Raw genomic sequence first — 14745 nt, 5'->3', positions numbered from 1 at the left:
CTCTGACATCTTTCTCCCATGCATCTGGAGAGGAAGTCATGGCCCTCATTCGTTCCTATCCCCTCACCACCTCCCCACTTGACCCTATCCCCTCCCGCCTCCTCCGCTACCTCTCTCCTTCTGCTTGTTCCCATCTTTCTCACCTTCTCAATCTCTCCCTCTCATCAGGCACTGTCTCCTCTGCCTTCAAGCATGCACTCATCTCTCCTATTCTTAAAAAACCTACCCTTGATCCAAACACTCTCTCCAACTACCGACCCATCTCTCTCCTCCCTTTTGCCTCCAAACTCCTTGAGCGTATTATCTACAACCACCTTACTTCCTTTCTTTCCTCACGCTCACTGCTTGACCCATTCCAGTCTGGCTTCCGTCCTCTCCACTCCACTGAAACTGCCCTTACAAAAGTATGCAATGACCTCCATGCTGCTAAATCTAAGGGACACTACTCTCTACTTATTCTACTTGATCTCTCTGCTGCTTTTGACACTGTGGACCATCCTCTGCTACTGCAAATCCTTCACTCCATTGGTCTGTGTGATACTGCCCTCTCTTGGCTGTCCTCCTACCTTTCTGATCGTTCATTCTCTGTCTCCTCTCATGATTCCCCCTCACTTCCACTAACTGTAGGGGTTCCCCAAGGTTCTGTCCTTGGTCCTCTTCTCTTCTCTCTCTATACGTCCTCACTAGGTAAGCTCATTAGTTCTTTTGGTTTCCAATATCATCTCTATGCTGATGACACCCAAATCTATCTTTCCTCTCCAGACCTCTCCCCTGCTCTCCTCACTCATATCTCCAACTGTCTCTCTGCTACCTCTTCCTGGATGTCCCATGTCTAAGACCGAGCTGATCAGCTTCCCTCCCTCCCGCATAACCTCACCTCCTACAATCTCATTATCTATTGATGGCACTACTATCTCCTCTAGTCCCCAAGTGCGTGGTCTTGGAGTAATCCTTGACTCCTCCCTCTCCTTCAAACCACACATTCAGCACCTCTCACAAACCTGTCGTTTTCATCTAAAAAATATTTCCAGGATCAGACCCTTTCTGACCCAGGATGCTACTAAGACTCTTATCCACTCACTGGTCATCTCCAGACTAGACTACTGTAATCTCCTCCTGACTGGCATTCCTGACAAATACCTCTCTCCACTCCAATCTATCCTCAATGCTGCTGCCCAGCACATCTTCCTCACCAAACGCACTACGTCCACCTCTCCTCTCTTACAAGACCTCCACTGGCTCCCCTTCCCTTTCAGAATCCATTTCAAGCTTCTCACACTCGCTTACAAAGCCCTCACCCACTCCTCTCCCATCTACATCTCTGACCTTATCTCCTTTTACACTCCCACCCGTCCTCTTCGCTCTTCTAATGCACGCCGACTCTCCTGCCTACGGATTACTTCCTCCCACTCCTACCTCCAAGATTTTTCACATGCTGCACCACTTCTCTAGAATTCCCTACCTCTCCCCCTCAGACTCTCCACCTCCCTACAAAACTTCAAGCGGGCTCTCAAGACCCACTTCTTCACCAAACCCAGCCAAATCTCATCCTAACCCTCTGTTCTACACTCTCTATGTACCCCATCTGTGTCACCCCTGTCTGTCTATCCCTCCCCTTTAGAATGTAAGCTCTCACGTGCAGGGCCCTCTTCCCTCATGTGCTTATCCTTTCTTACTTTAATAATCTTCAACTGCACCAAATCCAGCAGTCTTCTGCCACCTGATACTTATTCCAGTGTCATCTGCTGATGTAACTATGTTTATTTACCCTGTACTTGTCCTATACTGTCATCAACTGTAAGTTGCTGTTTTCCTGTTTGATTATTTGTTTATGTACTCTGTAATTGGGCGCTGCGGAACCCTTGTGGCACCATATAAATAAAGGATAATAATAATAATAATATATGAGATAGCCATCCATCCATACAGCATTGTGCTCAGCACTCTACCCGTCATAGCAAAGCAGTTGACCAAAGTCATAATTTGTTTACATCTCCTGGAAGGTCTGCAAGAGTCATATGTTATTTATTTATTTATTTGTTTATTTTTGAGGGGGAGGGGTGGTAGGGGCTTTCCTGGCCTTCCATCAGAGTTGGTTGCTGAAGGCTGAAGTTGGTGGACTGGAGATTGGATGATGCAATTTTCATTGAATAGCTTCATCCTAGTCCCATCCCTGTTGTAACATACTGTAAAGTGCTTTTTTGAAAAGAGGAGGAACTAGATGAGGTGACATGTAACTCTCCTGCAGGGTTTTTTAGGAAGTCAGTAAGTATTATTTTCATACGTCTTAGCTGAGGATTGGCAAAGCCTGTTATTCAATGTTCTGCTTCGTTATGACTGAAAAGTGACATTTAACCATAATAGTTTATCTGTGGCTCTTAGGATTAGCTACAACATGCCACCGAGTGCCTGCCAGGTCTAAGTGCAGTCAATATAGAAGGGAGCAAGTAGTTATGGCCTACAGTGCTATCAATTTAAACAAATTTATTATATACTGGATGGATTATCCAGAGCAGGAGTACATGAGCTACAAGCAGAGCCGGCCCTAGCCAATATGATGCCCTAGGCAAGATTTTGGCTGGTGCCCCCTAGCACCACCGCTGGTTCCGCCTCTGACCTTGCACCTCTTTCCCAGCACCATCACCCCTCATCCATAGCAGTCCTTATTTTGGGGTTTGTACCCTCTATATTTTAAATAGGAACAGTTCGCACATTTGGCGCACAGCCCAAAAAGGGGTGTGTTTTTGCTGGCAAGGGGCATGGCCACACAATAGTAACCCAATTCCAATTACACCACTCAGTACTGCAACTTTATTCACATTTGATCATGCGATAGTGTCCATAATTCATATTACATCCCACAGTAGTATCACTTTACCTTATAAACGTTACTCCTCACAGTAGATCCCTTATTCATATTACATCACACTGAATTGCTCCTTATTCACATTACACCACACTCTATTGCTCTTTATTCCCATTCGATGACACAGTAGTGCCCTTTCTATACGCAACGCCAGATAGTAGAGCACCTTATACACATAATGCCACACAGTAATGCCCCTTACACATATGAGACACATTTTTAATGTCCTTATAAACATAATGCACCTTACACATTATGACAACCTTTATTAATGTCCTTTTACACGTAATGTCCCTTACACATATGCCGCATATTATTAATGCCCTTATACACATAATGACACACATAGTGCCTCCTACACATTATTAGTGCCCACATTATTTGCACATTATTAGTGCCCCTATACACATAATGACACACATACAGTAGTACCCTGTTACACATATGCCGCACATTAATGCCCTTATACACATAATGACACACATAGTGCCCCTTACACATATGTTGCACATTATTAATTCATTTTTACATGACACACATAATGCTGCTTACACATATTCCAAACACTACAACACAACCAACCTACTCACATGCACACAACACTCACACTGCCACTAACACTGTGACCTCTGCCTCTACTTGAATACAGATGTGTCCTCATAAATCTTGCCTCAATGCTAAAGTCGGGCACATTTGTTTTAATGAAAATGCATCTTATTTGCATTGCTATGTTGCTAGGATGCACAATCAGCTTCTGCCGATTAAAATGATATGCAACATGCATATATACTGTGTGAGACTATGGTTGTATCTGGATATGACATGCTACACACAGAATATAGGCATGCCGCATATCATTTTAATCAGCAGAAGCTGCTGATGTCCTTAGGCATATCAAATGCCGTAGGCAATTGCCTAGTTTGCCTATGCCTATGGCCGGCTCAGGCTACAAGACAAGTTGAATATACAGTATACTGCAGCAGAACATCCATGATTTTCAAATTACATTATTATCAATCCAATATATGAATTAAGAAAACATTGCGTGTCATTGCCATCCTTTATTTGCAATTGAATCTTTTTCATTTATCTTCAGGTATGATAAGTAATTATATTGATTCACAAATAAGCCATATAGAAGATATAAACAGCACTGATCCTGCACTCACGTTGTTTATTGAGATATGTGGCGTAGGTGCAACAGGTAACATACTTCTCAGCATTGGTGATGGATTTGGTGTATCTTAAAAGGAAAAAGTCAAATAATACCAGATTATGTTGTGAACTTGTAAAGCAGAAAAAAATAATTATGGTACTACTGTAACTGGAAGCAATAAAAAAAGTATGAACATTTTTTTTTTGTCCTTATGCATAACAAAAGAAAAGGACTGGTAAAGAGTGAGCAGTTTGTTGGCGTAACTTACATGTTTTTGCACAGTGTATGGCCATAATGTAAACATACACAAATACGCAATGGAAAAGTGGAAAGCATGGTATAGGTATGAACCTTAGGACCAAAAAGGTGCAGTGGAGGTGTGAAGGGGAGTAAAGGAGTCTTCCCACCTGGGACAAGCACATGCAAGCTCACGCATATGCAGCCAGTGGACAGGTTTAAAGATGTGTGTGTGGGTATGTATCTATGTATGTGTATAAATATATATATATATATATATATATATACACACACTAAGAGTAAATTGCATTGATGTGACTTGCATTCTGTGCACAGCAGGAGGGATCCACCCACACAGGGAAAAAAGGCAGGTGTGAGCAAGTCAGCTTGGAAGAATCTGCAGTCAGGACAGGCTGTGGCCTATGTATCTTGCCCTACTGGGGTTGGGAAGGACAGTCCGCGCAAAGTATGTACATTTTAGCACTCTCCTGATATTTAAAGGGCAGTGTCCATTTTTGTGGTTGTTGACAGATCTCCAAGGATGTGCTCATTAGAGACACATAAATAGCATAATGTACACTGCCCAGATTTATGGAATACAGTAATTGCGCATGTAATTGCACTCACCTTGAATTAGTGATAATGCTTTGTACAATAATTAACCATTGTTTCCTGTTGGTTAACATGTAACGTTGGGATTTCCCTGGTTTAGACATTCAGGGGTATATTTTACTAACATGTATCTACAGAGAGCGCATAAATTCCAATACCATCATATATATATTAAAAATAAGAATTTACTTACCGATAATTCTATTTCTCGTAGTCCGTAGTGGATGCTGGGGACTCCGTAAGGACCATCGGGAATAGCGGCTCCGCAGGAGACTGGGCACATCTAAAGAAAGCTTTAGGACTATCTGGTGTGCACTGGCTCCTCCCCCTATGACCCTCCTCCAAGCCTCAGTTAGGATACTGTGCCCGGACGAGCGTACACAATAAGGAAGGATTTTGAATCCCGGGTAAGACTCATACCAGCCACACCAATCACACCGTACAACTTGTGATCTGAACCCAGTTAACAGCATGATAACAGAGGAGCCTCTAGAAAAGATGGCTCACTACAGCAATAACCCGATTTTTTTGGTAACAATAACTATGTACCAGTATTGCAGACAATCCGCACTTGGGATGGGCGCCCAGCATCCACTACGGACTACGAGAAATAGAATTATCGGTAAGTAAATTCTTATTTTCTCTAACGTCCTAAGTGGATGCTGGGGACTCCGTAAGGACCATGGGGATTATACCAAAGCTCCCAAACGGGCGGGAGAGTGCGGATGACTCTGCAGCACCAATTGAGAGAACTCCAGGTCCTCCTCAGCCAGGGTATCAATTTTGTAGAATTTTACAAACGTATTTGCTCCTGACCAAGTAGCTGCTCGGCAAAGTTGTAAAGCCGAGACCCCTCGGGCAGCCGCCCAAGATGAGCCCACCTTCCTTGTGGAGTGGGCATTTACAGATTTTGGCTGTGGCAGGCCTGCCACAGAATGTGCAAGCTGAATTGTACTACAAATCCAACGAGCAATAGTCTGCTTAGAAGCAGGAGCACCCAGCTTGTTGGGTGCATACAGGATAAACAGCGAGTCAGATTTTCTGACTCCAGCCGTCCTGGAAACATAGATTTTCAGGGCCCTGACAACGTCTAGCAACTTGGAGTCCTCCAAGTCCCTAGTAGCCGCAGGCACCACAATAGGTTGGTTCAGGTGAAACGCTGAAACCACCTTAGGGAGAAACTGAGGACGAGTCCTCAATTCCGCCCTGTCCGAATGGAAAATCAGATAAGGGCTTTTACAGGATAAAGCCGCCAATTCTGACACGCGCCTGGCCCAGGCCAGGGCCAACAGCATGACCACTTTCCATGTGAGATATTTTAACTCCACAGATTTAAGTGGTTCAAACCAATGTGACTTTTGGAACCCAAAAAACTACATTGAGATCCCAAAGTGCCACTGGAGGCACAAAAGGAGGCTGTATATGCAGTACCCCTTTTACAAACGTCTGAACTTCAGGGACTGAAGCTAGTTCTTTTTGGAAGAAAATTGACAGGGCCGAAATTTGAACCTTAATGGACCCCAATTTCAGGCCCATAGACACTCCTGTTTTCAGGAAATGTAGGAATCGACCCAGTTGAATTTCCTCCGTCGGGCCTTACTGGCCTCGCACCACGCAACATATTTTCGCCAAATGCGGTGATAATGTTTTGCGGTTACATCCTTCCTGGCTTTGATCAGGATAGGGATGACTTCATCCGGAATGCCTTTTTTCCTTCAGGATCCGGCGTTCAACCGCCATGCCGTCAAACGCAGCCGCGGTAAGTCTTGGAACAGACAGGGTCCTTGTTGGAGCAGGTCCCTTCTTAGAGGTAGAGGCCACGGATCCTCCGTGAGCATCTCTTGAAGTTCCGGTTACCAAGTCCTTCTTGGCCAATCCGGAGCCACGAATATAGTGCTTACTCCTCTCCATCTTATCAATCTCAGTACCTTGGGTATGAGAGGCAGAGGAGGGAACACATACACTGACTGGTACACCCACGGTGTTACCAGAGCGTCTACAGCTATTGCCTGAGGGTCCCTTGACCTGGCGCAATACCTGTCGAGTTTTTCCCAACGGTTTATAATCATGTGGAAGACTTCTGGGTGAAGTCCCCACTCTCCCGGGTGGAGGTCGTGCTGAGGAAGTCTGCTTCCCAGTTGTCCACTCCCGGAATGAATACTGCTGACAGTGCTATCACATGATTTTCCGCCCAGCGAAGAATCCTTGCAGCTTCTGCCATTGCCCTCCTGCTTCTTGTGCCACCCTGTCTGTTTACGTGGGTGACTGCCGTGATGTTGTCCGACTGGATCAACACCGGCTGACCTTGAAGCAGAGGTCTTGCTAAGCTTAGAGCATTGTAAATGGCCCTTAGCTTCAGGATATTTATGTGAAGTGATGTCTCCAGGCTTGACCATAAGCCCTGGATATTCCTTCCCTGTGTGACTGCTCCCCAGCCTCGCAGGCTGGCATCCGTGGTCACCAGGACCCAGTCCTGAATGCCGAATCCGCGGCCCTCTAGAAGATGAGCACTCTGCAACCACCACAGGAGGGACACCCTTGTCCTTGGTGACAGGGTTATCCGCTGATGCATCTGAAGATGCGACCCGGACCATTTGTCCAGCAGGTCCCACTGGAAAGTTCTTGCGTGGAATCTGCCTAATGGGATTGCTTCGTAGGAAGCCACCATTTTACCCAGAACCCTTGTGCATTGATGTACTGAGACTTGGCTCGGTTTTAGGAGGTTCCTGACTAGCTCGGATAACTCCCTGGCATTCCCCTCCGGGAGAAACACCTTTTTCTGGACTGTGTCCAGGATCATCCCTAGGAACAGAAGACAAGTCGTCGGAACCAGCTGCGATTTTGGAATATTGAGAATCCAATCGTGCTGCCGCAACACTACCTGAGATAGTTCTACACCGACCTCCAACTGTTCCCTGGATCTTACCCTTATCAGGGAATCGTCCAAGTAAGGGATAACTAAAATTCCCTTCCTTCGAAGGAATATCATCATTTCGGCCATTACCTTGGTAAAGACCCGGGGTGCCGTGGACCATCCATACGGCAGCGTCTGAACTGATAGTGACAGTTCTGTACCATAAACCTGAGGTACCCTTGGTGAGAAGGGTAAATTTTGACATGAAGGTAAGCATCCTTGATGTCCCGAGACATCATGTAGTCCCCTTCTTCCAGGTTCGCAATCACTGCTCTGAGTGACTCAATCTTGAATTTGAACCTCTGTATGTAAGTGTTCAAAGATTTTAGATTTAGAATCGGTCTCACCGAGCCGTCCGGCTTCGGTACCACAACAGTGTGGAATAATACCCCGTTCCCTGTGGCAGGAGGGGTACCTTGATTATCACCTGCTGGGAATACAGCTTGTGAATGGCTTCCAAAACTGTCTCCCTGTCAGAAGGAGACATCGGTAAAGCCGACTTTAGGAAAACGGCGAGGGGGAGACGTCTCGAATTCTAATTTGTACCCCTGAGATATCACCTGAAGGATCCAGGGGTCTACTTGCGAGTGAGCCCACTGCGCGCTGAAATTCATTGAGACGGGCCCCCCACCGTGCCTGATTCTGCTTGTAAAGCCCCAGCGTCATACTGAGGGCTTGGCAGAGGCGGGAGAGGGTTTCTGTTCCTGGGAACTGGCTGATTCCTGCAGCCTTTTTCCTCTCCCTCTGTCACGGGGCAGAAATGAGGAACATTTTGCCCGCTTGTCCACGAAAAGACTGCGCCTGATAATACGGCGTCTTCTCATGTTGAGAGGCGACCTGGGGTACAAACGTGGATTTCCCAGCTGTTGCCGTGGCCACCAGGTCTGAAAGACCGACCCCAAATAACTCCTCCCCTTATTAAGGCAATACTTCCAAATGCCGTTTGGAATACGCATCACCTGACCACTGACGTGTACATAACCCTCTACTGGTAGAAATGGACAACGCACTTAGACTTGATGCCAGTCGGCAAATATTCCGCTGTGCATCACGCATATATAGAAATGCATCTTTTAAATGCTCTATAGGCAAAATATACTGTCCCTATCTAGGGTATCAATATTTTCAGTCAGGGAATCCGACCACGCCAACCCAGCACTGCACATCCAGGCTGAGGCGATTGCTGGTCGCAGTATAACACCAGTATGTGTGTAAATACATTTTAGGATACCCTCCTGCTTTCTATCAGCAGGATCCTTAAGGGCGGCCATCTCAGGAGAGGGTAGAGCCCTTACAAGCGTGTGAGCGCTTTATCCACCCTAGGGGGTGTTTCCCAACGCACCCTAACCTCTGGCGGGAAAGGATATAATGCCAATAACATTTTAGAAATTATCGGGGGAAAACCATGCATCATCACACACCTCATTTAATTTCTCAGATTCAGGAAAACTACAGGTAGTTTTTCCTCACCGAACATAATACCCCTTTTTGGTGGTACTCGTATTATCAGAAATGTGTAAAACATTTTTCATTGCCTCAATCATGTAACGTGTGGCCCTACTGGAAGTCACATTTGTCTCTTCACCGTCGACACTGGAGTCAGTATCCGTGTCGGCGTCTATATCTGCCATCTGAGGTAACGGGCGCTTTAGAGCCCCTGACGGCCTATGAGACGTCTGGACAGGCACAAGCTGAGTAGCCGGCTGTCTCATGTCAACCACTGTCTTTTATACAGAGCTGACACTGTCACGTAATTCCTTCCAACAGTTCATCCACTCAGGTGTCGACCCCCTAGGGGGTGACATCACTATTACAGGCAATCTGCTCCGTCTCCACATCATTTTTCTCCTCATACATGTCGACACAAACGTACCGACATACAGCACACACACAGGGAATGCTCTGATAGAGGACAGGACCCCACTAGCCCTTTGGGGAGACAGAGGGAGAGTTTGCCAGCACACACCAAAGCGCTATATATATACAGGGATAACCTTATATAAGTGTTTTTCCCCTTATAGCTGCTGTATTGTTAATACTGCGCCTAATTAGTGCCCCCTCTCTTTTTTAACCCTTTCTGTAGTGTAGTGACTGCAGGGGAGAGCCAGGGGAGCTTCCCTCCAACGGAGCTGTGAGGGAAAATGGCGCCAGTGTGCTGAGGAGATAGGCTCCGCCCCTTTTTCGCAGACTTTTCTCCTGCTTTTTTATGGATTCTGGCAGGGGTTAAAATTCATCCATATAGCCCTGGGGGCTATATGTGATGTATTTTCGCCAGCCAAGGTGTTTTTATTGCTGCTCAGGGCGCCCCCCCCCTAGCGCCCTGCACCCTCAGTGACCGAAGTGTGAAGTGTGCTGAGGAGCAATGGCGCACAGCTGCAGTGCTGTGCGCTACCTTGGTGAAGACAGGATGTCTTCTGCCGCCGATTTTCCGGACCTCTTCTGTCTTCTGGCTCTGTAAGGGGGCCGGCGGCGCGGCTCTGGGACCCATCCATGGCTGGGCCTGTGATCGTCCCTCTGGAGCTAATGTCCAGTAGCCTAAGAAGCCCAATCCACTCTGCACGCAGGTGAGTTCGCTTCTTCTCCCCTTAGTCCCTCGATGCAGTGAGCCTGTTGCCAGCAGGTCTCACTGAAAATAAAAAACCTAAAACTTTTCACTAAGCAGCTCAGGAGAGCCACCTAGTGTGCACCCTTCTCGTTCGGGCACAAAAATCTAACTGAGGCTTGGAGGAGGGTCATAGGGGGAGGAGCCAGTGCACACCAGATAGTCCTAAAGCTTTCTTTAGATGTGCCCAGTCTCCTGCGGAGCCGCTATTCCCCATGGTCCTTACGGAGTCCCCAGCATCCACTTAGGACGTTAGAGAAAACTATTTAATACACATAAAAAGCTGAAGAATTAGTTTAACGAGCTTAATATATTAGTTACGTATTCATATGCATGGAAACACCCAAGACAGACAATACAATGAATAGCAATACTCTGTTAATCCAGATTATTTCTAAATTGGTCCTTATTTCCACAGCTCTTCCACGATTTATTGTTCCATTTTTGTGGCTAAATAGATTGATGTCCACTTGCAGTGTTACTTTGTATTTATATCTGCCACTTGAGTGGATAGAGTGTTACTTTGTATCTATGGATCGCTATATTGTATCTGGAAACAGTTATTGTATCCAAGTCCAGTTCAATATTTAAACTGTGTACCGCTTGTATAAACTCAGCAACGGCTATTGCAGAATTCTTATGTATCACACTTTGTATATTCCTGCCTGTGTATTAGGTGCAATATTTAGGTCTCACCTCGCCGTGACCAGTGATGGAATTGATGAACTCCGGAAAAGGCAGTGCCCGGCTGCGGCTGCACGCCGCTGGTTGTTCCCTTGCTGGAGTCGCCTAATTTCCTGAGTGTATGAGTCGTCTCGCTCTGGCCTCGGTTCTGGTTTAGAGGGAGAGGGAGCGGCACCTGGCTGCGGCAGCACGCCGCTCTGCTCCTCCTTAGCAGTGCTGTTGTTAGGCTTCTCACCGTGGTAGTGTTTTGGTGGAGCTCTGGCAGGATAATAAGAAAAGCCGTCCTGGTTATGTAGGTGTTCCCAAGCCAAACTGCGGATGTTCTTAACACGTTTCTCCGTTATAACATTAGAACGGTTTCATCAGAAGGTCTCCATCTGTTCTCCATGCTCTGATATTTAACCACACTATCCTCCAATCCTGTGCTTACACTAATTTCTCTAACGTCCTTGAGGATGCTGGGACTCCGTAAGGACCATGGGGAATAGACGGGCTCCGCAGGAGATAGGGCACTTTAAGAAAGCTTTGGATTCTGGCTGTGCACTGGCTCCTCCCTCTATGACCCTCTTCCAGACCTCAGTTTTACACTGTGCCCAGAGCAAGATGGGTGCACTGCAGAGAGCTCTCCAGAGTTCTCTGCCTGAAAGCATTTTTGTTTGGATTTTTCTTTCTGTTTTTTACTACTTTTTCACAGGGAGCACTGCTGGCAACAGGCTCCCTGCATCGAGGGACTGAGGAGAGAGGAGCAGACCTTCTTGTCAAAGATAGGCTCTGCTTCCTCGGCTACTGGACACCATTAGCTCCAGAGGGGGTGAACGCAGGTTCTTACTGGGCGTCCACCCCCGGAGCCGCGCCGCCGTTCTCCTCACAGAGCCAGAAGTACAGAAGTCAGAAGACGTCCCAGGCGGCAGAAGCCTTCAGCTTCACTGAGGTAACGCACAGCACTGCAGCTGTACGTCATTGCTCCCATACACCTCACACACTCCGGTCACTGTAAGGGTGCAGGGCGCAGGGGGGGGCGCCCTGGGCAGCAATATAAACCTCTGCATGGCAAAAAGACTATATACATGTACAGGTGGGCTCTGTAGAGACCTTGTCTCTACGGCTACGGCTGGTAAGTCGAATTTCTTACCTTATGTCCCCCCGCAGCATACTAAGAAGGCACCTCATTATCAAATGCAGTCCTTTCGTTCCAATAAAAACAAGAAGGTGCGGGGATCGTCCTTTGTTACCAGAGGAAAAGGCAGGGGAAAGAAGCTGCACACAGCTAGTTCCCTGCATCTGCAAAGTCCACCGCATGAAGCTGGGGCTTCCCGGGGGGAGGCAGATCTGGTGGGGGCTCATCTTCGGTTTTTCAGCCACGTCTGGGTTCAATCGCAGGTGGATCCCTGGGCAATAGAGATTGTTGCTCAAGGATACAGGCTACAGTTCGAAGACTTGCCTCCTCACCGGTTTTTCAAATCGGCTCTGCCGACTTCCCCGTCAGAGAGGGAGTCAGTGTTGACAGCAATCCAAAAATTGTATGTTCAACAGGTGATTGTCACAGTTCCTCATCTCCAGGAGGGAGAGGGATATTATTCAACCCTGTTTGTGGTGCCGAAACCGGATGGTTCGGTCAGGCCCATTTTAAACCTCAAATCTCTGCACTTGTACTTGAAAAGGTTCAAGTTCAAAATGGAATCACTCCGGGAGGTCATCGCCAGCCTGGAGGGGGGGGGGACTGGATGGTGTCCCTGGACATAAAGGATGCATACCTTCATGTTCCAATATTCCCCCCTCATCAGGCATCCCTGAGATTTGCAGTGCAGGACTGTCACTACCAATTTCTGACGTTGCCGTTTGGGCTTTCCACGGCCCCGAGGATTTTCACCAAGGTAATGGCGAAAATGATGGTGCTCCTGCGCAGGCAGGGGGTCACAATTATCCCATACTTGGACGATCTCCTTATAAAGGCGAGATCTCGGGAGAAGTTGCTGGACAGCGTGTCTCTGTCCATGAAGACGTTGCAGCTACACGGCTGGATTCTCAATATACCGAAGTCTCAGCTAGTTCCTACAACGCGTCTGACCTTTCTGGGCCTGATCCTAGACACAGACCAGAAAAAGGTTTTTCTTCCGATCGAAAAGGTTCAGGAACTCATGACCATGGTCAGGAACCTATTGAAACCAAAGAAGGTTTCAGTGCATCACTGCACACGGGTCCTGGGGAAGATGGTGGCTTCATACGAGGCCATCCCTTTCGGCAGATTCCATGCGAGGACTTTTCAATGGGACCTCTTGGACAAGTGGTCTGGGTCCCATTTACAAATGCATCAAAGGATCACCCTGTCTCCCAGGACCAGGGTATCTCTCCTGTGGTGGCTGAACAGTGCTCACCTTCTAGAGGGTCGCAGGTTCGGCATTCAGGACTGGGTCCTGGTAACCACGGACGCAAGCCTCCGAGGCTGGGGAGCAGTGGCACTGGGAAGAAATTTCCAAGGTCTCTGGTCAAGCCTGGAGACTTGTCTCCACATCAACGTCCTGGAGTTGAGGGCCAGATACAACGCCCTGCGTCAAGCGGAGAACTTACTTCGGAGAAGACCGGTTCTGATTCAGTCAGACAATGTCACGGCAGTGGCTCATATAAACCGCCAAGGCGGAACAAGGAGCAGAGTGGCCATGGCAGAAGCGACCAGGATTCTACGCTGGGCGGAAGGCCATGTAAGCGCGCTGTCAGCGGTGTTCATCCCGGGGGTGGACAACTGGGAGGCGGACTTCCTCAGCAGGCACGACCTGCATCCAGGGAAGTTGGGACTTCATCAAGAAGTCTTTGCACAGATCGCGGATCGGTGGGGCCTGCCTCAAATAGACATGATGGCGTCCCGTCTCAACAAAAAGCTAAAGCGGTATTCGCCAGGTCAAGGGACCCTCAGGCGGTAGCGGTAGACGCTCTGGTGACACCTTGGGTGTTCAGATCGGTCTATGTGTTTCCTCCTCTTCCTCTCATACCCAAGGTGTTGAGAATTGTAAGAATAAGCAGGGTCAGAACAATCCTCATTGTTCCAGATTGGCCACGGAGGACTTGGTATCCGGAACTACAAGAGTTGCTCACAGAAGATCCGTGGCCTCTTCCTCTAAGGCAGGACCTGCTGCAGCAGGGGCCCTGTCTGTTCCAAGACTTACCGCGGCTGCGTTTGACGGCATGGCGGTTGAACGCCGGATCCTAGCGGAAAAAGGAATTCCGGAGGAAGTCATTCCTACCCTGATCAAGGCTAGGAAAGATGTGACGTTGAAACATTATCACCGTATATGACGGAAATATGTTTCTTGGTGTGAGGCCAGAGCTGCTCCTACGGAGGAGTTCCATTTGGGCCGTCTACTTCACTTCCTTCAAACAGGAGTGACCTTGGGCCTAAACTTAGGGTCCATAAAGGTCCAGATTTCGGCCTTATCCATTTCCTTTCAAAGAGAATTAGCCTCTCTTCCTGAGGTACAGACTTTTGTGAAGGGGGTACTGCATATTCAGCCTCCCTTTGTGCCTCCGGTGGCGCCTTGGGATCTTAACGTGGTGTTACGTTTCCTCAAGTCACCTTGGTTTGAACCACTTAAAACTGTGGAGTTGAAATACCTCACGTGGAAAGTGGTCATGTTGTCGGCATTAGCTTCGGCGAGACGTGTTTCAGAATTGGCAGCTTT

General features: G+C 47.6%; 1 protein-coding gene across 17 annotated transcripts in view; it reads right to left on the bottom strand.

Annotated features, from left to right (window-relative positions):
- Positions 1-14745, bottom strand: part of TESMIN (testis expressed metallothionein like protein) — a 542857-nt gene that overhangs the window by 155046 nt on the left and 373066 nt on the right. For all 17 annotated transcript variants that reach the window (XM_063945034.1, XM_063945030.1, XM_063945033.1 and 14 more), the window contains one exon: positions 4036-4109. In XM_063945034.1, the coding sequence (XP_063801104.1) occupies positions 4036-4109 (74 nt within the window). The remainder of the gene's footprint in view (positions 1-4035; positions 4110-14745) is intronic.

This window comes from Pseudophryne corroboree, chromosome 11 (genome assembly GCF_028390025.1).
Source record: "Pseudophryne corroboree isolate aPseCor3 chromosome 11, aPseCor3.hap2, whole genome shotgun sequence".
Classification (NCBI taxonomy): Eukaryota; Metazoa; Chordata; class Amphibia; order Anura; family Myobatrachidae; genus Pseudophryne; species Pseudophryne corroboree.
The sequence above is the reverse complement of the archived record's forward strand: the minus strand, read 5'-3'. Positions and strand labels throughout refer to the sequence as shown.